The sequence below is a fragment of the Littorina saxatilis genome, linkage group LG5, assembly GCF_037325665.1.
Source record: "Littorina saxatilis isolate snail1 linkage group LG5, US_GU_Lsax_2.0, whole genome shotgun sequence".
NCBI classification, from domain to species: Eukaryota; Metazoa; Mollusca; class Gastropoda; order Littorinimorpha; family Littorinidae; genus Littorina; species Littorina saxatilis.
In genome coordinates, this window is record NC_090249.1 from 59,202,443 (window position 1) to 59,226,717 (window position 24,275).

General features: G+C 41.0%; 2 protein-coding genes across 3 annotated transcripts in view; one reads left to right on the forward strand and one right to left on the reverse strand.

The window, feature by feature from the left end:
* Positions 1–3,539, forward strand: part of LOC138967564 (transforming growth factor-beta-induced protein ig-h3-like) — a 19,231-nt gene extending 15,692 nt beyond the window's left edge. The window contains exons 13-15 of the mRNA XM_070340140.1: positions 1–101; positions 1,577–1,667; positions 2,137–3,539. The exon at positions 1–101 is cut by the window's left edge and continues 46 nt beyond it. Coding sequence (XP_070196241.1) covers positions 1–101; positions 1,577–1,667; positions 2,137–2,357 — 413 coding nt within the window. The 3' untranslated portion in view covers positions 2,358–3,539. The remainder of the gene's footprint in view (positions 102–1,576; positions 1,668–2,136) is intronic.
* A 141-nt stretch (positions 3,540–3,680) lies between these two features.
* Positions 3,681–23,887, reverse strand: LOC138967565 (leucine-rich repeat-containing protein 40-like). Of its 2 annotated transcripts, XM_070340141.1 has the most exons (13): positions 23,789–23,887; positions 23,255–23,468; positions 21,979–22,134; positions 21,002–21,191; positions 20,065–20,133; positions 19,654–19,785; positions 16,987–17,094; positions 15,251–15,319; positions 9,407–9,537; positions 8,843–8,908; positions 8,152–8,248; positions 7,377–7,448; positions 3,681–6,948 (listed from the first exon to the last, which is right to left on the reverse strand). In XM_070340141.1, the coding sequence occupies exons 2-13, from the start codon at positions 23,425–23,427 to the stop codon at positions 6,889–6,891; spliced, it is 1,323 nt and encodes a 440-aa protein (XP_070196242.1). In that variant the 5' UTR covers positions 23,428–23,468; positions 23,789–23,887; the 3' UTR covers positions 3,681–6,888. The 2 variants fall into 2 exon arrangements, with proteins under 2 accessions (XP_070196242.1, XP_070196244.1); XM_070340143.1 differs by lacking the exon at positions 15,251–15,319.
* Between the last annotated feature and the right edge of the window lie 388 nt (positions 23,888–24,275).

Consider the following 24,275-nt stretch of genomic DNA (forward strand, 5'->3'; position numbering starts at 1 on the left):
ACCCCAACTACAGCACGCTGGTCAGACTGGTCAAGATCGCCGGACTAGCTGATTACCTGCAGCGCCCGGAAGCCCTCACTGTCTTCGCTCCCACCAACAAGGTCAGACCTCTGTCCAATCTTCATGGTACACTCTCTGCCAACACAAGTGATTCCTTATGTAACAGGGAGACTACTGCGTCACCCTTCACAGCAGACTCGGCACAGTTGTCTGCTGGCGAGGAGCGCGGGCTATTTATAGTAGCTCGACGTTTCTTCTATGTAGCCCTGGGCTAGTCACCCGTCAATTGTAGAGGTCTGTTTGTGATGGGGTCTGGATGCTGATGTCACCGTGTATGTTCTTGGGAACCTTTGAGTACCCATAACAGTTTTTGAAGCCCTCAGAAATGATCTCTAAAATCTCAACCCCGTTTGACTGGCTTTGCTTCCAAGGGTAATTCTTGTGCTTCGGGCTGGATATACTTACACCTAAACTCATATTGCTGAGTAAGTCGATTGATCATGGTGTCAGGGCTCCCCACACATACTCGACCGTGACCTAGAGGGTCCCGGGACTATACATTCTGATTCTTAGGCGGAACTTGAGAGGGTCCCAAAACCAGGAGGACGTTTGGAAGTTCAGTCTGTGAGACATCCACAAAAGGGTTATTTGTTATATCAAATCCAAAAACAAAGAGACTGCCAACGTTCCAACATTCAGAATCAAAAAACAAGAAAGCCAAATTATTCTGGACGAGTAACAAATAATTATTGTTTGTTTGTCTGTGCACTTAAAAAAAGACCGTTGGGTCGATATATTTGTGAATGTATTGTTTTGCCAATAACAAGCGTTCCAACAAACTACCTTTCTTATATTTGTTATATCGTTAAAGGTACTGAACTTGTCATATCCAGGTGCACGGAGCCCCTGGGGCTTTTAGTCATACCTCAGGCAGCTATCCGTTAGAAGAACTACCAAGTTTCATTGACTTGCACCCAAAGAGTCAAGAACTGCGATTTTTTAACGAATTAATTTCGTACTCGGACCCGGCTGGTCTTGGCCTATTTTTGGATCTGAATTTAGATCAGGTAGATCACCACATCATGCACAAAAAGACACGTCACTAGCAAACTATGTCAGACGTCATCATGAGTTTGTGTAAAACAAAATGGAGGCCGGAATCACTCAGTTGAATCGAACTCCGACCAAACACCACGCAATAACTAGGTTAATTTTTGCACTCGCGTGAACAAGAAACTGTCGAGCTTCACAGATATGTCGTCGTTGGGTAGTTTTGGGTTTGTTTTACTACCATAGGAGGATTTTTGAACTGTAAATGCACTCAGCTGCAACAAAAACGCAAAACAAAGGCTGTGAGCTGCACTGTGCCTTTAAGATTTCCCCGTGAATTTGTCATGATTATTATTGTCTGCTGTGTATTTTGTTTGTCCACCACTTGAAAGACGGATAGATCGAGCTTCCAGTAAATCGTTTTCGTTTTGTCAATACTGAGTAAATGATGTTCCACAAAACTAACATTTCTTGTTTTGTGATGGTTATCTATAATGTTTACATTATCCTTCTCGCTGTGTTTCAGGCTTTCAGTCAGGTGCCGAAGGAGTTGCTGAAAGAGCTGGAAGGAGACAGGGAACAACTGGCTGACATCCTCAAGCTGCATGTCCTTGAACGTGGGTACAAGCTTACTTCTGTTCTGCAAAGACCGAGGGGTGTGTGTGTGTGGGGGGGGGGGGGGTGGCATATACTCCAGAAATGGCTCCATTGAAGAGATGTCACATATTGATAGAAGAATTAGCATGTTGAGATTCATTCAGCCGGTGTGACAAGAAAGCTCGCGTAGGGCTTAATCTGGATGGCCTTTGAATTGTATTTGATCTTTGTACATGTATTTTGCTCTTGTTTTTATCTATCTCACACAAAACAGCAAAAGTTCTTGTCTTATTCTTTACATTTCACTCCTTTCTCAGATGTTCTGTTCATAGTCTCTGTAAATTTACCTCCACTTAAAGACTCCCCGATCCTGATATTTAAAAAAATAGATTTTTTGAGGTCTTAAAAGGGGGGTACCATAGTACCGGTATGAATATTTCGACCCTCGTCCACTCCTCCCTAACATCCATTTTCTTGTCTCTCCTGCAGGCAATCTGTGCTGCTCTGGCATCTTCAACAACCCTTGGTGGCGCACACAGGTCCGAACTCTTGGCGGAGTTGTTTCCCTGTCACGTGACCGCAGTGGCCGCCCACGTGTGAACGACGCCATGATTGATTCGTGCGACAACACGGCAACCAATGGCGTGGTTCACGGCATCGACTCTGTCCTACTGCCTGAACCGGAGCAGCCTTGGTACATGTTTCCTTGAACGCCCTGAGGGCTGCTGTGATTGGTTGGAAGGAGGGTTGGTTTAAGGTTATAAACAACGATGGCAGTTTGAATTAACAGAGTTTAGAAGAATGGTTTGTTTGTTTTTTTAGAGAGTCCAATAGTTCATAGATATGCAGTACTGCAGTTTTTGTGTAATTTTGTTGTTGTTTTGTTTGAGAGAAAAAACACTTACAAAATCAGCTTACATGTTTCTGTTCTCAAGTTAAAGGCACAAACCTCGTTCATGCTCAGCTTTTCTTGATAATTTTCTTTTAGACAGGTAAAAGAGCCCATAATAATGAATATCTAATAAAGAAAGGGAAGTAAGCGCTCTAAATGCACAATTATGAAGCAAATGTTAACATAAAAGTTGATTTACATCACTTGAATAACGATAGATGTTTTCTTATGTATATATAAGCTCTCATAGGCGTTTTTACTGGTATTACTTACCAGAAAGAGAATTCAGCTGTTCTAATTCTAACCCTAAGTTTTGACATCACAAAATGACCATGACCTTTGCAGGGAGACCTTTGTCTCAATTTTGACAATCTGTATAGTGTGCAATGAACAAAATCAACGTCTTTTGGTTCATACATATAACAGTTGCATTTACAGAAAGAATGACCGATGAATATCTGGTCTGTGACACGTCTGATCTGTGATGTCACATAGCGATCGTCACTGACGTCATCTATTAAATCCATGCGCATTTGTCGGTCATGATGTGGCAAAAATACTCAATTGCAATGTTCATAGTCTTCTGCGTTGTAATGTTGAGATTTGCACATGTTTCTCAGTCTTATGCTAACACAGTATATCCTTTGATGAATTCAGTTGCATCACACGTGAATGAAATACTGCTTCTATTCTAGTATGATAGGCTTCTGGTTGCATTCAATCACGTGTTGCATATGACAAGAAAGTAAAATCGAGTAAGAGAATTTTCTGAACTTTTATTATTAGTGTTCATTACAAAGTTTGTACAATTGTAGCATTTAGCAATATGAGAAATATTCACACTCAATTACATTGCTAAAAAATTACTTTTATCCTGCTTTTCTCTGTAGAGCTTCTTTGTTTTGTTTTGTTTTGTTACATTTTTACCAAACAGTATACATGAATATGTACAATCTTTTACTCTGTACATGAAATATTGGTAATAAACTATTGACAATTGCATTGTATTCAATAATTCAACAGTAATATCTCTCTCTCTCTCTCTCTCTCTCTCTCTCTCTCTCTCTCTCTCTCTCTCTCTAACACACACACACACACACACACACACACATGAATTGTTTTCTTAAATAACAACTAATTCATGAAGGTGAAACACATCAGTAGCTTTTCTGACTGACGAAATAATCTTATCACCTAAAACATTAAATCTTACACCTGATCAAAAGTTAATCATTCACAACGTTTTCAAACATGTTACACATTTAACACAGCATTAATTGTTGTTACATGTACAGCCGTGTCACCAATTCTTACCCGTTAAAGCACTGGTAAAAGTTACGTGTCATAATTTGTTTTTAGTGGCAATGAACTCCTGGTTAAAATTCCAAACACATTGAATAGGTATCAAATTCAACATGAAAACAAACATAAAATGCTAAAGTTTAGTAAATAATACATTGGAGTAATAATCAAATGTAATTGTGCACTCAATGTAGATGTAAAACACAAAAGTATCAGGCCTGGGTTTCAGTTCTTTGATCCATATTTTTTTAGAAAAAGGTATGATCATGAAATATTGACACATACTGTACAACAGAATACAGGCATAGAAAAAGACAGTTCTGGTTGGAGAATAGACGATGTTGTGAAATATTGACACAAACTGTACAACAGAATACAGGCATAGAAAAAGACAGTTCTGGTTGGAGAACAGACGGTGTTGTGAAATATTGACACATACTGTACAACAGAATACAGGCATAGAAAAAGACAGTTCTGGTTGGAGAATAGACGATGTTGTGAAATATTGACACATACTGTACAACAGAATACAGGCATAGAAAAAGACAGTTCTGGTTGGAGAATAGACGATGTTGTGAAATATTGACACATATACTGTACAACAGAATACAGGCATAGAAAAAGACAGTTCTGGTTGGAGAATAGACGATGTTGTGAAATATTGACACATATACTGTACAACAGAATACAGGCATAGAAAAAGACAGTTCTGGTTGGAGAATAGACGATGTTGTGAAATATTGACACATATACTGTACAACAGAATACAGGCATAGAAAAAGACAGTTCTGGTTGGAGAATAGACGATGTTGTGAAATATTGACACATATACTGTACAACAGAATACAGGCATAGAAAAAGACAGTTCTGGTTGGAGAATAGACGATGTTGTGAAATATTGACACATATACTGTACAACAGAATACAGGCATAGAAAAAGACAGTTCTGGTTGGAGAATAGACGGTGTTGTGAAATATTGACACATATACTGTACAACAGAATACAGGCATAGAAAAAGACAGTTCTGGTTGGAGAATAGACGATGTTGTGAAATATTGACACATATACAGTACAACAGAATACAGGCATAGAAAAAGACAGTTCTGGTTGGAGAGTAGACGGTGTTGTGAAATATTGACACATATACTGTACAACAGAATACAGGCATAGAAACAGACAGTTCTGGTTGGAGAACAGACGATGTTGGGAAATAACTCTGTTGACTTTGTATTGGTTGTGAAAGAGTGACTACCCTTGCCTTTAGTGAGACAAACAAAGCACGGTGCATGTCAACGTGTTGGCCTAGTGGTAAGGCGTCCGCCCCGTGATCGGGAGGTCGTGGGTTCGAACCCCGGCCGGGTCATACCTAAGACTTTAAAATTGGCAATCTAGTGGCTGCTCCGCCTGGCGTCTGGCATTATGGGGTTAGTGCTAGGACTGGTTGATCCGGTGTCAGAATAATGTGACTGGGTGAGACATGAAGCCTGTGCTGCGACTTCTGTCTTGTGTGTGGCGCACGTTATGTCAAAGCAGCACCGCCCTGATATGGCCCTTAGTGGTCGGCTGGGCGTTAAGCAAACAAAAAAACAAACAAACATCAACGTGTGTCAGACACACCCCTGGCTAGTGGCTGGCCTGTGGATATTTGCCTCACTAAAAGCAAGGGTATTCACTCTTTCCCAACCCCTACCAATCTGAGTTATTTCTACAATTCTGTCTACAGTGGAGCCTCCTTTCAGGACCTCCAAAAATCTGAGAAAATCAGGTCTTAAAAAGGAGGGAGTCTTAAATGGGGGTAATGAACAGAAAGTCTGAGAAAATCAGGTCTTAAAAAGGAGGGAGTCTTAAATGGGGGTAATGAACAGAAAATCTGAGAAAACAAGCTCTTAAAAAGGAGGGAGTCTTAAATGGGGGTAATGAACAGAAAGTCTGAAAAAATCAGGTCTTGAAAAGGAGGGAGTCTTAAATGGGGGTAATGAACAGAAAGTCTTAGAAAACAAGGTCTTAAAAAGGAGGGAGTCTTAAATGGGGGTAATGAACAGAAAGTCTGAGAAAACCAGGTCTTAAAAAGGAGGGAGTCTTAACTGGGGGTTCCACTGTATTGGACAACATGACACTGCACAAAGGACAGAACAGAAATATGACATAATAATATAATAATAATAACGGGCATTTATAAAGCGCCTTATCAGAAGTTCAAAGCGCGTGACAACAATACATGTATACAAAAATCATACAATCACTGTCAGATTCAAACAACACATCATGCACATAAAACAGAACATGAGATAAGTGAATGGAGAAGGCACAGAATTCACTGGAGTAGAAGATGAAATGTTGGATGTCACTTGGTATGAGGGATGTGTGAGATTTAGTGAAGCAGGATTTTAGAGACTAAACAGAAAAATAGATGTGCGTCTAAATGGAAAATAAATTATGACTTTTGATGGAGCACGACGCTCAGAAATGCAACAGCGAACGAGAAGAAGAAGACTGAGATATTCAATCAAGTTAGAAATGCAAGACTGGTTGGAGCATGAGATATTCCACAAGCCATAAGACAAAAAGTTGAATAGAACACAAACTTAAAGACAAAATAAAGCATGAAATGCGAGACTTGATGAAAAAATAACACAGAATCTCGACGGGAGCACAACATTTAAAACTGTACTGAACATGAGATTACAAACTGCGCAGAACATATAAATCTTCTTCTTCTCTGTTCACGGGCTGCAACTCCCACATACTCTTGTAAATTGCAAGAGTGGGATTTTAGGTGTATGACAGTTGTTACATTTTCAATTTAAGAAAATGATCATTTCCTACTGATCGATTGTGTGACTGCTTATTACTAAGACTCTCCTGGTTGCCCAGGTAAACAAAAAACGAATGAAGTAAATAACAGATAATGTGACGATAATAAAAAGGACATAATGGTGACATTGCTAGTCAAACACAAGAGTCATTTATCACAGATTTGTCACTGTAAGATTCCATCGCAGATGTGTCCATTTCTAGGTATGACGCAGAACTATTCTGTGCATTGTCAGACTCCATCAGCGCTGGCCCCTTGTATCACCAGTTCGTTGTACGCACATCTCAGCAACTAAAAGTGTCAAATAGTGTTCAATTATTCAGCACAGCTCATAAACATGCTAGCATATACACACATTAATGTGCACACACGAACACACACACACACACACACACACACACACACACACACACACACACACACATATATAAACACACACACACACACACACACACACACACACACACACACACACAAGACGCTCACTCAAGCATGCACAAACAGACCCGTAGACACCCCAACAGACATAGAGATAGAGTGAGACAGACAGACACATGCATACAAATAATGCAATCACACATGCATGATTGCAAAGAACGCAAACATACAACCCACACATTCCTATACCCTTTCATGCAAGCAACACACACACACACACACACACACACACACACACACACACACACACACACACACACACACACACACACACACAATACCTCATCAGTTTCCTTTACACTGCCGTAGTCCCCAGTCCGCCCTCGACCACTTGGCCTGTCTCTGTCCTCCTCCTGTCAGTCACAACACAACATGTTATGTTAGCGTTTTTATACCAGTAGACACCCCCACCCCACCCCACCCACCCCCACCCCCACCCCCCACCCACCCACCACCCCAAATCAGAAAAATTCAGGTCTAAAGGAGGAGGGAGTCTTAAAATGGGGGTAGATTTACAAAGGTAATGAGCAGAAAATCTTAAAAAGCAAAGTCTTAAAAGGGAAGGGGTCTTAAATGAAGGCGTCTTCAAAGGGCGCGGTTCCACTGAATATCAATAACAGACCATTTTCTGCATTAAGAAAAAATACTTTACCCCGACAGGCATTACTCTGTTGTGATCTCCGAGTTAAAAAGTTCTCCTCAAAAACACTACAGTGAAATTCCCCTTTTAAGACTTCAAAAAATCTGAGAAAATGAGGTTTTTCACAGGGGGGAGTCTTACAATAGAGGTACATTTACACAGGGGGGAGTCTTACAATAGAGGTCAATTTACAGAGATTGTGAACAGAAAATCAGGTTTTACACAGGGGGGAGTCTTACAATAGAGGTAAATTTACACAGATTGTGAACAGAAAATCAGGTTTTACACAGGGGGGAGTCTTACAATAGAGGTACATTTACAGAGATTGTGAACAGAAAATCTTTTTTTTTTTAAAGGGAGTCTTAAATTGGATGGTTTCAAAAGGTAGGTTCCAGGGTATTGTGGGAAGAACCTACCGGGAAGGGGTGAGGATACGGCTTGCGGTTGACAACAGCACCGATATTGCTTCTGTCTTGACTCCCAATCTCTTCCTCTGACAGTGTGTCCAGGTACCTGAAAAAGCATTGATTAATATCAGTAAGGGGCCTTTTAATGACAGTTACACCTGTTTTACGTTGCTTGCGTGTTACTACCATTACCAATGACACTCTCTTGTCCCCATGGCAATCTATTTTTAATTGCAAATTTCCCAGTTGAATAGACAATGTTGGGAAATAATTGTATCCGGGTTCAAAGAGAGATACAATGACAGTTGTTTCTGGGGGCCCAGTAGCTCAGTTGGTAGAGGGACTTGTGATCCGAGTGGCATGAGTTCGAATCTGGGAAAGGATGGAGACTGGCCAACTTTATGTACAGATTCAGAGACAGTATCCATGTCCCACCCCCCTGTCACCACTGTGGCACGAAAAATACCTCCATCATTGTGCCAGAAGTGCAGGTGTGTGATAACACCTAAACAAGCACGCGTCGCATGGGTAGCGCGACTCTTGTTGCTGGATTTCCACTGGGAGGAAACAATTCACAGTTCCTATCAATGGGATAATAAATTAATGAAAATGAAGAGAAAATGCAAATGAAAACGGCTTATATTGCTACAAGCGGCAGTCATCTCAGGACAAACACAAGTAATCAAAACATTTTCGTTACCTCAGACAGGCCTCAAGGTCGGCTTTCAATTTGGCTTCAAATTCCTCATGTTCATGCTGCATAGCACTGAAACAGACACGTCATTTCTTAATGGGCCGGTTGGATGGCAAATCTACAAACTATTTGGATTGTCAATCAGTTAAAACAAAAAGAAAACGTAACAGAAACCAGTTAGGGTAAACTCTTCATCAATATTCTGTCACTCTGTCACTGACTTCTTCAGAACTTCAATCTGTCAATCATTTTTTTTAATAAAGAATATCTCAACAATAGTCTTCATATTTTGTGTTTTCTCAAGCAACACTTTTCCGCTGTTGAAGGAGTAGATTGGGCGAATGACAGTGGGGTGAGGTTGAGTTTGCACACACACACACACGCACACACACACACACACCCACACACACACGCACGCACACACACGCACACCGTCACACACACACACACACACACACACACACACACTTTCAAGAGAGGGTACTTCTAACTTCTTTTCAAGCTGATGAAAAGAAAGTTTAAAGGTTTACCCAGACATGAAATAACCAAATTTCAAGTGTTAACACGTACACAATCCTGCGCTGCAAGAAGCTGACGTTATCATCGAGTCTTTCCTTGGCCACACGGATGCGGTCATGAAACGCCTGGCGCGCAGCATCCTTCAGTGAGAACAGGTTCCCGGCGTGACGTTTGTGATCTTGCTGTGACAACAGAGATTGACATGTTACCGTGGGAACCTAGACACACAGACACACGTACACACACACTCACACACACGCGTACACACGCACGCAGCATCCTTCAGTGAGAACAGGTTGCCTGCGTGGCGTTTGTGATCTTGCTGAGACACAATTAAGGCATTTTGACATGTTACAGGGGAACACAGACACGCACGCACGCACGCAGCATCCTTCAGTATCACAAGGCATTTTGACATGTTACTGTGGTATGCATACAAGAAAACTGCTGTGTTTCAGTGGAACCCCCCATTTGAAGACACCCAACCCCCCCCCCCCCCCCCAATTTAAGACCTTCCCCTTTTAACACCTTGCTTTTTCATATTCTCAGTTCATAACCATTTTAAGACTCCCTCCTGTTTAAGATCTGACACAAGGCTTTTCACATGTTAAAGAGAAACCCCCCGTTTAAGACCCCCCCCTCCCCCCCTCCCCCCCTCCCCCCCCCCCCCCCCCCCCCCCCCCCCCTTAATAGACGAATGCCGAAAATAACTCTGTCGGGTTTGTATGGATTGTGAAAGAGTGAATACCCTTGCTTTTTACTCTCACAAACCTTGGAGGGGCCGATCACTAGCGAGGGGTGTGTCCGAAACACGTGGACACGAGCACATGTGAAGTTATTTGTCAGAGGAAAAGCAAGGGTATTAACTCTTTAACAACCCCCACTAACCTTAAATAAACGATTTTAGGAAATAATTATTTCGTCGGGTTTGTGGGGGTTGTTAAAGAGTGAATACCCTTGCTTTTCCTCTGACAAATAACTTTGCACGTGCACGTGTACGTGTTTCCGACACACCCCTCCGCTAGTGATTGGCCCCTTTTAAGACCTTGGTTTTTTTCTCCCTTTTTCTGTTCATAATCCCTGTAAATTAAACCCCCATTTTAAAACTCCCCCATTTTAAAACTCCCCCATTTTTAAAAGTGTATCATATTTTTGGAGGTCTTAAATGGGGGATTCCACTGTACTCGCTTAGTTTTCGCTTAACAGTGATGAAATTAATTCACAGAAAAATAAGACTTCATACTTTTATTCTGGGACCCTCACAAATCTACACTTTTGGAAAATATTCATTATGTCAACATACAGGTACGTTTTAGAGAACCAACCATTCAAGATGTGTCTGTTTGTTTGTGTTTCCATTTCAAAACCTTTCAATAAACTGAAAATAAGAGCTTGAGAAATAAGAACCCTGACAAACTAGAACCCTGATAGATATTAGAATAAAAACATAACTCCCAGGCAGCAGTGAGTTCACAAAAGCTTTTCAACAGGCATCCAATCTCCCTAAGAAATACAGTGCTTCTAAAAATGTTCAGCTTCTGCTACAAAACTAACCAAAGTGCAATGCGTGGTTTCAGAGAGTCTCAACTATGGACCGGAATAGGCTCCATAAGCATTTTACAGACACAAGCACTCCTTCTCGGGAAAACAGTTCCGCTCACTATCTCAGATCAGGCCAAGCGCTTACATGGGATAAGACCATCCCTCTATTTTGACAAATACCAAAAATAAACACCCTGACCGCTTGCTGTGGTGAAGTGAAATGCTTTTATGATTTAATTTCTTAAAAAGACCCAAATGGCTTTTAAGAAGTGAAGTCATCAAAAACTGTCCACTGTACACAGAAGGCACCCAGGCTGTTGTTTTATGGTATGTGAACAAGTGGAGGGGTGGCCTCAACCCATGTATAAACTTGGCCACATCTAAGACCGTGAGCTGAACTGTTTACATGGGAAGGAGTGACAACAACATACGCTTACTACATTTATCTATCAACAATTCAGACACAAAAGTGGACAAGAGTTCGGAAGCTTCAAGACAACAACATACGCTTACTACATTTATCTATCAACAATTCAGACACAAAGTGGACAAGAGTTCGGAAGCTTCAAGACAACAACATACGCTTACTACATTTATCTATCAACAATTGAGACACAAAGTGGACAAGAGTTCGGAAGCTTCAAGACAACAACATACGCTTACTACATTTATCTATCAACAATTGAGACACAAAGTGGACAAGAGTTCGGAAGCTTCAAGACAACAACATACGCTTACTACATTTATCTATCAACAATTCAGACACAAAAGTGGACAAGAGTTCGGAAGCTTCAAGACAACAACATACGCTTACTACATTTATCTATCAACAATTCCGACACAAAAGTGGACAAGAGTTCGGAAGCTTCAAGACAACAACATACGCTTACTACATTTATCTATCAACAATTGAGACACAAAGTGGACAAGAGTTCGGAAGCTTCAAGACAACAACATACGCTTACTACATTTATCTATCAACAATTCAGACACAAAAGTGGACAAGAGTTCGGAAGCTTCAAGACAACAACATACGCTTACTACATTTATCTATCAACAATTGAGACACAAAGTGGACAAGAGTTCGGAAGCTTCAAGACAACAACATACGCTTACTACATTTATCTATCAACAATTCAGACACAAAAGTGGACAAGAGTTCGGAAGCTTCAAGACAACAACATACGCTTACTACATTCATCTATCAACAATTCAGACACAAAAGTGGACAAGAGTTCGGAAGCTTCAAGACAACAACATACGCTTACTACATTTATCTATCAACAATTCAGACACAAAAGTGGACAAGAGTTCGGAAGCTTCAAGACAACAACATACGCTTACTACATTTATCTATCAACAATTCAGACACAAAGTGGACAAGAGTTCGGAAGCTTCAAGACAACAACATACGCTTACTACATTCATCTATCAACAATTCAGACACAAAAGTGGACAAGAGTTCGGAAGCTTCAAGACAACAACATACGCTTACTACATTCATCTATCAACAATTCAGACACAAAAGTGGACAAGAGTTCGGAAGCTTCAAGACAACAACATACGCTTACTACATTCATCTATCAACAATTCAGACACAAAAGTGGACAAGAGTTCGGAAGCTTCAAGACAACAATCATACGCTTACTACATTCATCTATCAACAATTCAGACACAAAAGTGGACAAGAGTTCGGAAGCTTCAAGACAACAACATACGCTTACTACATTCATCTATCAACAATTCAGACACAAAAGTGGACAAGAGTTCGGAAGCTTCAAGACAACAACATACGCTTACTACATTCATCTATCAACAATTCAGACACAAAAGTGGACAAGAGTTCGGAAGCTTCAAGACAACAACATACGCTTACTACATTCATCTATCAACAATTCCGACACAAAAGTGGACAAGAGTTCGGAAGCTTCAAGACAACAACATACGCTTACTACATTTATCTATCAACAATTCAGACACAAAAGTGGACAAGAGTTCGGAAGCTTCAAGACAACAACATACGCTTACTACATTTATCTATCAACAATTCAGACACAAAAGTGGACAAGAGTTCGGAAGCTTCAAGACAACAACATACGCTTACTACATTTATCTATCAACAATTCAGACACAAAGTGGACAAGAGTTCGGAAGCTTCAAGACAACAACATACGCTTACTACATTTATCTATCAACAATTCAGACACAAAGTGGACAAGAGTTCGGAAGCTTCAAGACAACAACATACGCTTACTACATTTATCTATCAACAATTCAGACACAAAGTGGACAAGAGTTCGGAAGCTTCAAGACAACAACATACGCTTACTACATTTATCTATCAACAATTCAGACACAAAAGTGGACAAGAGTTCGGAAGCTTCAAGACAACAACATACGCTTACTACATTCATCTATCAACAATTCAGACACAAAAGTGGACAAGAGTTCGGAAGCTTCAAGACAACAACATACGCTTACTACATTCATCTATCAACAATTCAGACACAAAAGTGGACAAGAGTTCGGAAGCTTCAAGACAACAACATACGCTTACTACATTCATCTATCAACAATTCAGACACAAAAGTGGACAAGAGTTCGGAAGCTTCAAGACAACAACATACGCTTACTACATTTATCTATCAACAATTCAGACACAAAAGTGGACAAGAGTTCGGAAGCTTCAAGACAACAACATACGCTTACTACATTTATCTATCAACAATTCAGACACAAAAGTGGACAAGAGTTCGGAAGCTTCAAGACAACAACATACGCTTACTACATTTATCTATCAACAATTCAGACACAAAGTGGACAAGAGTTCGGAAGCTTCAAGACAACAACATACGCTTACTACATTTATCTATCAACAATTCAGACACAAAGTGGACAAGAGTTCGGAAGCTTCAAGACAACAACATACGCTTACTACATTTATCTATCAACAATTTAGACACAAAGTGGACAAGAGTTCGGAAGCTTCAAGACAACAACATACGCTTACTACATTTATCTATCAACAATTCAGACACAAAAGTGGACAAGAGTTCGGAAGCTTCAAGACAACAACATACGCTTACTACATTCATCTATCAACAATTCAGACACAAAAGTGGACAAGAGTTCGGAAGCTTCAAGACAACAACATACGCTTACTACATTCATCTATCAACAATTCAGACACAAAAGTGGACAAGAGTTCGGAAGCTTCAAGACAACAACATACGCTTACTACATTTATCTATCAACAATTCAGACACAAAAGTGGACAAGAGTTCGGAAGCTTCAAGACAACAACATACGCTTACTACATTTATCTATCAACAATTCAGACACAAAAGTGGACAAGAGTTCGGAAGCTTCAAGACAACAACATACGCTTACTACATTTATCTATCAACAATTCAGACACAAAAGTGGACAAGAGTTCGGAAGCTTCAAGACAACAACATACGCTTACTACATTTATCTATCAACAATTGAGACACAAAGTGGACAAGAGTTCGGAAGCTTCAAGACAACAACATACGCTTACTACATTTATCTATCAACAATTCAGACACAAAAGTGGACAAGAGTTCGGAAGCTTCAAGACAACAACATACGCTTACTACATTTATCTATCAACAATTCAGACACAAAGTGGACAAGAGTTCGGAAGCTTCAAGACAACAACATACGCTTACTACATTTATCTATCAACAATTGAGACACAAAGTGGACAAGAGTTCGGAAGCTTCAAGACAACAACATACGCTTACTACATTTATCTATCAACAATTCAGACACAAAAATGGACAAGAGTTCGGAAGCTTCAAGAGAATTGTGCAGGGACATGTAGCATGGCTATAAATAGCTTGAATTTCGTTCCATCAATCGTCAATGAAGCAATTCTTACCACAGTGTTCAGCTACTCTGTCTACAAGAAGCCCAGTGTTGTCATTGAGGATGAAACTTTAACCGTTCTTCTTGCTTTTGTCTATAGTGCTTCTATGCAAATGAACAGTCTAAAGGTCTGGTGTTATGAACATGAAAGGCAGAGTGGGAACGTTTTACACAGCCTACTACCTCAGTACATGCTGAGGAGCCATAGGAAGTACAGACACTGACATCAGTCACACTTGTACGAACTTACAAAAGAAGCCTCTAAGTGAACTACATGTACGACAAAGTAAAACAATGACAAAAATAAACTCACTGTCACAAAGGAAAACGTGGCATCACTAGTGCCACTTCTATCGGAATTTTCTGCTTAACAAAAATGACAGGGATGAGGAAATCCCAAAGCGACTGTTCTACACTAAAGTAAAGAACTAAACAGTCCAGAATCTTTTTTGTATACGGTACTTCAACAATTTCAGCAAATAGCTCTGGCATTTCTACAAATGGTTCATCCTCTTCAAGTCGCCTTTGAATCTGCAAAGGTCACATCATTATCAAATGTAAACAGTCCAAATTTACGAAAACGGCTTTCTGTTATAAGGATTTTAAAATCAGTCTGGTTGACTGAGCAAAAGTATACACAAGCCAAAACAAATACATCTTTAGCATGCACATACAATTATCTACAGCAATACATTTGCACATGCATATAATTATCTAGCTCCATGCATATAATTATGTAGCTCCATGCATACATGGGTACATTATACAATACTGAGCAAGCAATATTTGCTCACGCGAAATGCATGTGTGTGTGTGTGAACAAGAACAAGAACAAGAACAAATGTTTATTGTCCTCAAACCAAAAAGGTTATTGACACATTGCTATGAATTCTAAAGCATTCTGCGACAAACCTTCCGAGACATATTTGAACATCTTTGTCCATAAATATTTCACTTGGTTTATAATTAATATAATCTACATCAATATTAGTCACGTCTTTTTTAAACTTTTCTCTACTTTCATGGAATTTTACGCATTCATCCAGAAGATGATATTCATCTTCAACAATGTTACATACCATACACAAACGATTTTCTCTTTGGATGTTATGATGTCTTCCAGTTTCTATTTTTAGATTGTGACTACTGGTTCTTAATCGACTTAAAGCTGTCCTGTGATTTCGATTTTCTATCATTGTCAGATATGACTGAATTTCATATGTATCACATATATTTGAATAGAATCTTAATCTTGCACTTCCTTTTGATTTAGCTTTATTCCAAAAACGTATGTATTCACTTTGTAATTTCATTTGTATGGCAAATTGTAACTTTCTCGTATCAAAAGTAGATTGATTTTGCCAAACATGATATGTATGTGTGTGTGTATGTGTGTGTGTGTGTGTGTGTGTGTGTGTGTGTGTGTGTGTGTGTGTGTGTGTGCGATTGTGTGTGTGTGTGTGTCTGTACGTGTGTGTGTGTGTGTGTGTGTGTGTGTGTGTGTGTGTGTGTGTGTGTGTGTGTGTGTGTGTGTGTGTGTGTGTGTGTGTGTTGGTGGGTGCTTGCGTGCATGCATAGGTGCGTGCATGCACGTGTGTGTGTGTCAGAGTGAATGTCGTTGTAGTTGTTGTTCCCTGCCATGAACAAATGTGTACTTTTACCTAGTCATTTGTCCTTTACACCCGACACATGCTTCTTTCTTCCACCACATTTCTGTCCTGCATTGTTGTAACCGAGTGCCGTAACACTACGATCACCTCGGGAAGCGAAGCGCAATCAAACAGGATTGAAAATGTTAGGTCTAATTTCTTAGCCCTATAAAAACTGTTATGCAAACCCGAAGCCGGGTTTCCATGAACATACAGACAAACGGAAACCACCAGACCCCATCACAAACAGAATTCCACAATCCAGAGGTGTTGACTTAAAGGCCAACAACTCGGGTGCAGAGTCTGCTGTGAAAGGAGCGGTAGCCTCCCCTGTCACATTGTCATGCATATTTTGAGATCTCTTTTGTCTATATAATTTACGTCACTGTAAATAATGTTATGTTGTTGTTGTATTTTCTTCCAATGATTTCACAGCGCTTTGAGCAGAGTTAAATCCTGGATACATGCGCTTTAGAAATATTATGCATTATGATTATTTATCATCGGCCGGGCTCATGTTGTTGTTGTTGTTAATCGATCATCACTCACCTCTCGCTTGGGTATAGGTTTGACAGAGATGTTGTCGAGGGTCATGATGGTTTGGCTGACACGCAGGATGTCTCCCTGGTAGTGTGGCTCTCTGTCAATAGGATTGCCCTACACACACATAGTGAACAAATGTACAGGGCAACCCTCTTATAACCCCCCCCCCCCCCCCCCCCCCCCCCCCCCCCCAATTTAAGACTACCTCTCTTGTTAAGACCTTCATTTTTCAGATTGTCTGTCCATAACCTTCATTGTTCAGATTGTCTGTCCATAACCTTCATTTTTCAGATTGTCTGTCCATAACCTTCATTTTTCAGATTGTCTGTCCATAACCTTCATTTTTCAGATTGTCTGTCCATAACCTTCATTTTTCAGATTGTCTGTCCATAACCTTCAGTTTTCAGATTGTCTGTCCATAACCTTCAGTTTTCAGATTGTCTGTCCATAAGCTTCAGTTTTCAGATTGTCTGTCCATAACCTTCATTTTTCAGATTGTCTGTCCATAACCTTCAGTTTTCAGATTGTCTGTCCATAACCTTCAGTTTTCAGATTGTCTGTCCATAACCTTCATTTTTCAGATTGTCTGTCCATAACCTTCAGTTTTCAGATTGTCTGTCCATAACCTGTGTAAATGTACCCCCATTTTAAGACTTCCTCCTTTTTCAGGCCTGGTTTTCTCTGATTTTTGGAGATCTTATAAGGGGGGTACCACTGTATCTAATACGTTTCTATACACACGCCTGCAATATTTGTTGCAGGGAGAAAGAATCAACACTTCCCACATTGAAGAATTAAAATGCTTTTCTACACACACAAAAACTTACTCAACTTCCAGCATGGTTGTACAAAGTTATCTCTATTTGAACACCTCCACAAATGTGAAAAATGTCGGTCTTAAAAGAGAGGGAGTCTTAAAGTGGAGGTAAATTTACTGATCAAATCTGTGCAGAAAATGTCTTAAAAGCAGAGGGAGTCTTAGAAACAAATGCTCTAAAACAGAGTCTTCACTGTGCCAAGAAATAAAATGTACATGGAAGCAGTTCTATCTTCAAAGATACCTCAGAAAAGTCATCTAGATTTCAAAGTTCTCAAGAATAATCTATAGATTCCAAACTTGACAGTCACATTACAGATGGACAGAGATATCCAATTACCTGACTGGAAATAAAATTCATGTGAAGCGCTTTCCTTACACTACATAAGTTTCTATCAGCAACGCACAGGTGAATAAAGTTTTCAATGCCTGGGAATGAATAAACAGGTTGTGCATACATACAATCCTATCCTCCCACCCTCCATGCCCCCCCCCCCCCACCCCCTTCAATGTCTTATCAGCTAGCAAGTCCATTAATCATCTCAGGTTAATTAAATGTGTCCCCATGACAGATATATATTATATCAACCCTGATAAGGAGTACAGTGGAACCCCCTTTTAAGACCTCCCAACTTAGGACTTCTATATCTATATACGGCTTGTGTGTGTCTGTCTATCTGTCTGTCTGTCTGTCTGTCGGTCACTTCGCGATGCACGGCCAAAGTTCTCGATGGATCTGCTTCAAATTTGGTGGGCATATTCAGGTAGACCCAAAACACAATCTGGTCGATGAAAATTTACAACACGTGCTCTCAGCGCGCAGCGCTGAACCGATTTTGGTTTTTCTGTACATCCATTCCCAGTAACTCTTCCTTATCTTCTCCAGTGTTTTGCGCGTTTATCTCCCTTCCTTCGTGTGGCGTCAATCGCGAAGCCGGGTATTTAGCTTTACTTCTTCCCAGCGAAGCCGGGTACCCGGCAAAGCGGGTATTCATGTAGTTCCCCATATTTTAACACCTTGCTTTTTCACAACGTATGTACATTCTTCTTCTGCGTTCGTGGGCTGAAACTCCCACGTACACTCGTGTTTTTGCACGAGTGGAATTTTACGTGTATGACCGTTTTTACCCCGCCATTTAGGCAGCCATACGCCGCTTTCGGAGGAACCATGCTGGGTATTTTCGTGTTTCTATAACCCACCGAACTCTGACATGGATTACAGGATCTTTTCCGTGCGCACTTGGTCTTGTGCTTGCGTGTACACACGAAGGGGGATAAGCCACATAAGTTGACCTGGGAGATCGGAAAAATCTCCACACTTAACCCACCAGGCGGCCGCGGCCGGGATTCGAACCCACGACCTTCCGATTAAGAGGCCGACATCTTACCAATGTATGTACATTAACTCTGTAATTTTACCTCCATTTCAAAACTTCCTACTTTTTAAGGCCTGATGTTCTCTGATTTTGTTTAGGTCTTAAAAGGGAGGTTCCACTGTATCACAAACTACAAAAACCAACATGATCACGGTTCAATAGCAAGTAGCCAGATTGGGCCAAACCGAAATTAAGGGACATGAGAGAGACAGTATGTGGGTGAATTGGGAAACTGTAGTGCAAAACCCAAGAAGTCAACATAAAAAAAATTAGCTGTGAGAGATTCTATCATTTTTTATAGACTCCATGGGTAGTGACTCCATTTCATCAAACTAAGCATAATTTAAAAGACTATCTTACTGTGAGCATTCCTTTATAATATCATAAATTGCACGGTTTCGTAGACATGTATCTGAATAAACATTGTTTAAACAAAAACTAAGCATACAAATCAATGAATCAGAAGTACATTGTGCTCACATGAAGAGAGACGTTCTGTATGCTTCTCAGCTGGGCCAGAACCTTGAGTGTGGTGTCGAAACTGGCGATGCTATTGTTGGCTGCGTTCAGCACACGCAGTTCTCTGCAACTCATCACAGGTAGGATGTCTCTCTGCAAAGTTTTGAAGGTAAGCAAGTGTTACTGCATGTGAGGGTGAAGAAATTCTAGCTGGAAATTCAAGTGCAAGAATATCAGAGAACTTACTTTTTTTCAGTATGATATAATACAGACATGCACGCGTGCGGGCACACACACACACACACACACCCACAGACATGCGCACGCGCAGGCATACACACACACACACACACACACATGCGCGCGCATCTTCCGACCAGAGAGCATGTTGTAAAAATGTTGAACTTAGTTTATGCTTAAAGTATTACATACCAGTTGATTGCGATGAGCGTACAGTTCTTCCAACCTCGGTAATGAAGTCAATCCATCTAAAGATAACAGCTGCAAAACATATCATTACCAATCAACAAACAAACAAAATTTTAAATGACCAAAGTCCACAGGCGAAACATCAACTTAAAACAAAGAGTTATTCAGCAAGATGGCCAGTCAGTCAGACAACTGCTTATCAATGGGTTTTATCTAATTTTATTTTATTTATTTTTATTTTGTAGTTTCTCGTCTCTGTGATGCAGGTTAGTCCTGAAGAAGCGTTCAAATGGGAAAGTTGGACAGAGTCTGTGTTGTAGTTTAATTGTGAGTGCGGATTTCTTTTGTTTTTAACATGAATACTTCACTGACAATTTGTTTTAATCTTTTAAATCTTACCTGGCTTTAGCTTACACATTTGGCCGTACAGTGGATCCCCCTTTTAAGACCTCCAAGGTTGGGGGGGGGAGGGGGGGGGGGGAGGGGGGGAGGGGGGGGGGGAGGGGGAGGGGGGGAGGGGGGGAGGGGGGGGGAGGGGGGGAGGGGGGGGGAGGGGGGGGGGGGAGGGGGAGGGGGGGAGGGGGGGGGAGGGGGAGGGGGGGAGGGGGGAGGGGGGAGGGGGGGAGGGGGGAGGGAGAGGGGGGGGGGTGAAAAGCCGCATTACCTCAGTGCCCTTAATCAAATGAATTATTCCTCTTACTCAGTTGCCATATTGTATCAAACATGTACAGTGGAACCCCCCTTTTAAGACCTCCACAAATCTCAGAAAACAAGGTCTTAAAAAGGCGGGGGTCTTAAAAATGGGGGTAAACTTACAGAGGTGATGAATAGAAAGTCTCAGAAAACAAGGTCTTAAAATGGAGGGAGTCTTACATTGGGGGGTCTTAAAAGGGGGGTTCCACTGTACGAGAATGTTAATCTGGAAATGCACAACACTCACACTGTTGTTACTGACGTCGAGAATCTTGAGGTTGAGCATTGACGGCAGGGTGGACATGTCCTGAATGTCGTTCACAGCCAGTCGCAATTCAACCAGGGTGGAGTTGTTGGGTAGACCGTCCGCGCTCCGCAGTGCATTGTGGGACAGGTTCAAGGTGCGCAACTGCTGCAGAACTTCTACGCCTTGAACACTGCAAAGGGTATGAAAGGAGCCAGGGTAGAAAGTCTTGTAATGGAAAACCTGCAAGCTCAGAACATCCATGGGAGACAATCCTTGGGGAAATCAAGAACACAAAATAGCAGAATTAGTTACATGGCCTTTCTGTGGCAAGCAAGTTTCTGTATTACTTGGTTCCACCACACTGATCTCAGTTCAAGTTAGGAAAGTGAGTTCTAACCAAAGACCTCCCATACTGAAGTGTAAATGGCTTTTGAATAAAATCGCATTGCAGTGTTGCATTAATTTTTTTTTCTCTTTATTTTGGGGAACAGGAGGGAGGATGGTTTTGAAGAAGTGGGGTTAGAACCCATAACTGCCCACCATGTTAAAACAAAAGTGTAAAGCTTCATAGTATGCTTCATTGTTTAACCCTTACACTGGTGCAATTCTGTAACACATGTTACATAGCCACTGGTGAATTAACAGAGAGAAAAATAAAGAAAAACGGTCATATAGGTTTTCGCATCCATGGGAGGTAATCAGAACCGACCAAATAGACTGAGCCAGTAGCGCGACATATGCCGTGACAACCAGGTGACAGTATACGTAAAGTAGCGCGACATATGTCGCGACAACCAGCCTAAGGGTTAACATTGCTAAGTGCAAAAAAATGCACCCTCTATCTCAACAATTTGTATCCATGTTCCTAACCTACTTTCTGACGACTGTCTGTTCATCTCCCACAAAACTATTCCACAGTTCACTTGCAGCCTTACTTTCTTTCGTCCCATTTTTGCCTGTTAAAATTCTCTACTCACTGCTTTATCTGGTTGAGGGAGACGTCGAGAGCACGTAGATTCTTGAATGGCTCCAGCCACTCTTCATGCAGGAATGAAAGGTCGTTCAGGGAAACATCGATTTTAAGAATCCGAGTTGGAGCATCCAGAACAGAAGCTAGTCTCGGGGCTGGTGTTCTGAAAAGTTTAAAAAAAAGTATATCACAAACCCGTTGTCAGTTTCATGGATATATGTAATACTTAAAAATCAAGATTTGTTTGAGTTTGCTTGCTTAACGCCCAGCCGACCACGAAGGGCCATATCAGGGCGGTGCTGCTTTGACATATAACGTGCGCCACACACAAGACAGAAGTCGCAGCACAGGCTTCATGTCTCACCCAGTCACATTATTCTGACACCGGACCAACCAGTCCTAGCACTAACCCCATAATGCCAGACGCCAGGCGGAGCAGCCACTAGATTGCCAATTTTAAAGTCTTAGGTATGACCCGGCCGGGGTTCGGACCCACGACCTCCCGATCACGGGGCGGACGCCTTACCACTAGGCCAACCGTGGCGGTAAAAATCAAGATCAAACACTATCAACTATATACCTCATAATTGGTAACAACACTGTGATACTCAAACTCACATCTTTATACCTGGTAGGCTTAAAGTGGGGAGTGCATTCGTTATAAAAATGCATACACTGTACTTTGTCTCACTCTCTGGAGTCAGGGATTATTTATTCCTTTTGAAGACTAAGGCCAACCATACTTTTGTGACCTATCCTTAGGCTGGAGCCATGACATTTGCTGCATGTATTTTTATTCCTAGCATTGTAGTCACATCACATTGTTCTGTTGGGTTTTTTTCCTCCTAAGAAGGTTGCTGTCTCAGCTGTTAGTGTCTGTGTCATCTTCACAACACAGTACTTTGCACCTTTTACTCCAATAATAATGAAGCTGTAACACTAACACTTCCTGTTGTCTTCAACTGCACTACACATTAATGTGCACATGATATTCTAATAAAAATGTTGGTATTATAGTTATAACTGTCTTCATCATCATTGTATCGGCTAAACATTCTCATCGACATCCTTATACCTTTAACACTTTAGCATTATGTGTCACATGTGGCTAATTAAGCTTTTCAGCCTTTTGCTAGCTATTTTGTATACAATGATGTTCAATGTTCTTGCAATGTAATTGGGTGTTGCGTATGTCCAATGACAATCTCATTTAATTTTGAAATTTGTTGAGAACATTTATGATCTTCAGTGGTTATCCAATAAATTTTTAATTGTATTTGAACCTTTCCTGGCCCCAGGAGAAGTCAAAGTGCATGGCGGTCAGCTGACACATTTTGAGGTCCAGCTGAAAGTAGTGACCGCCACGTTCCACACCCCAGCTGTCCGGCACCGCCACTGGAGGTATGGTGGTCAGTCGCCGCTCTATAAACTCTGGCGTCAGGTAAGTTGATGCCATGGTGGTGATACAGGTGTTTTCTTCTCACTGATCTGTGTCTGCTGGAATGAGAACAGATCGTAAAGTGTCAGTGAATTTCATTATTTACAGAACTTTGTATGTCTTAATTGTCTGTTTTCGCAACATTATAAACAGCTTTTCCCGAACAGTAAGAAAAATTAGACAAAATGTAGATAATTGGACGCATGTAACTTACGTAAAAAGGCAAACGAAGAAGAGCCGACAAGTATTTCACTTTGTTGATGTGAGAAACAAAAATCTTCGGATGTGAGATAGCCATACTGAAAGAGAACTAGACAGAAAAAAACAGAAATTGGAGAATCATGTACAGCAATTCAATCCAATAAAGTATTCAACTCACCTCGAGAACTTGGTATATAACTACTGCGGACACGTGAAAATATAAATAGTCGTGATAGTTTTGGTTTTGAAAGTGCGTCTGTGGTTACGACGCCATATTGTGCAAGGGAAGGTACTTTTCATGAGTAAGTAGAGTCGCTTCCCTTTTGACACTTTCGGTATGATTCTCAGCGGTGTCAGTGTGTGTGTGCGTGTGTCAGTGTGTGAGTTTATGTGTGTGTGTGTATGGCTGTGAGTGCGCGCAATTAGAAAAGGTAGGCAGCCAAAATGGGTTGCCGCACAGGTATGTTAATCTTCTTCTTCTTCTTCAGCGTTCGTGGGCTGAAACTCCCACGTCACACTCGTGTTTTTTGCACGAGTGGAACATGATTTTACGTGTATGACCGTTTTTTACCCCGCCATTTAGGCAGCCATACGCCGTTGTCGGAGGAAGCATGCTGGGTATTTTCGTGTTTCTATAACCCACCGAACTCTGACATGGATTACAG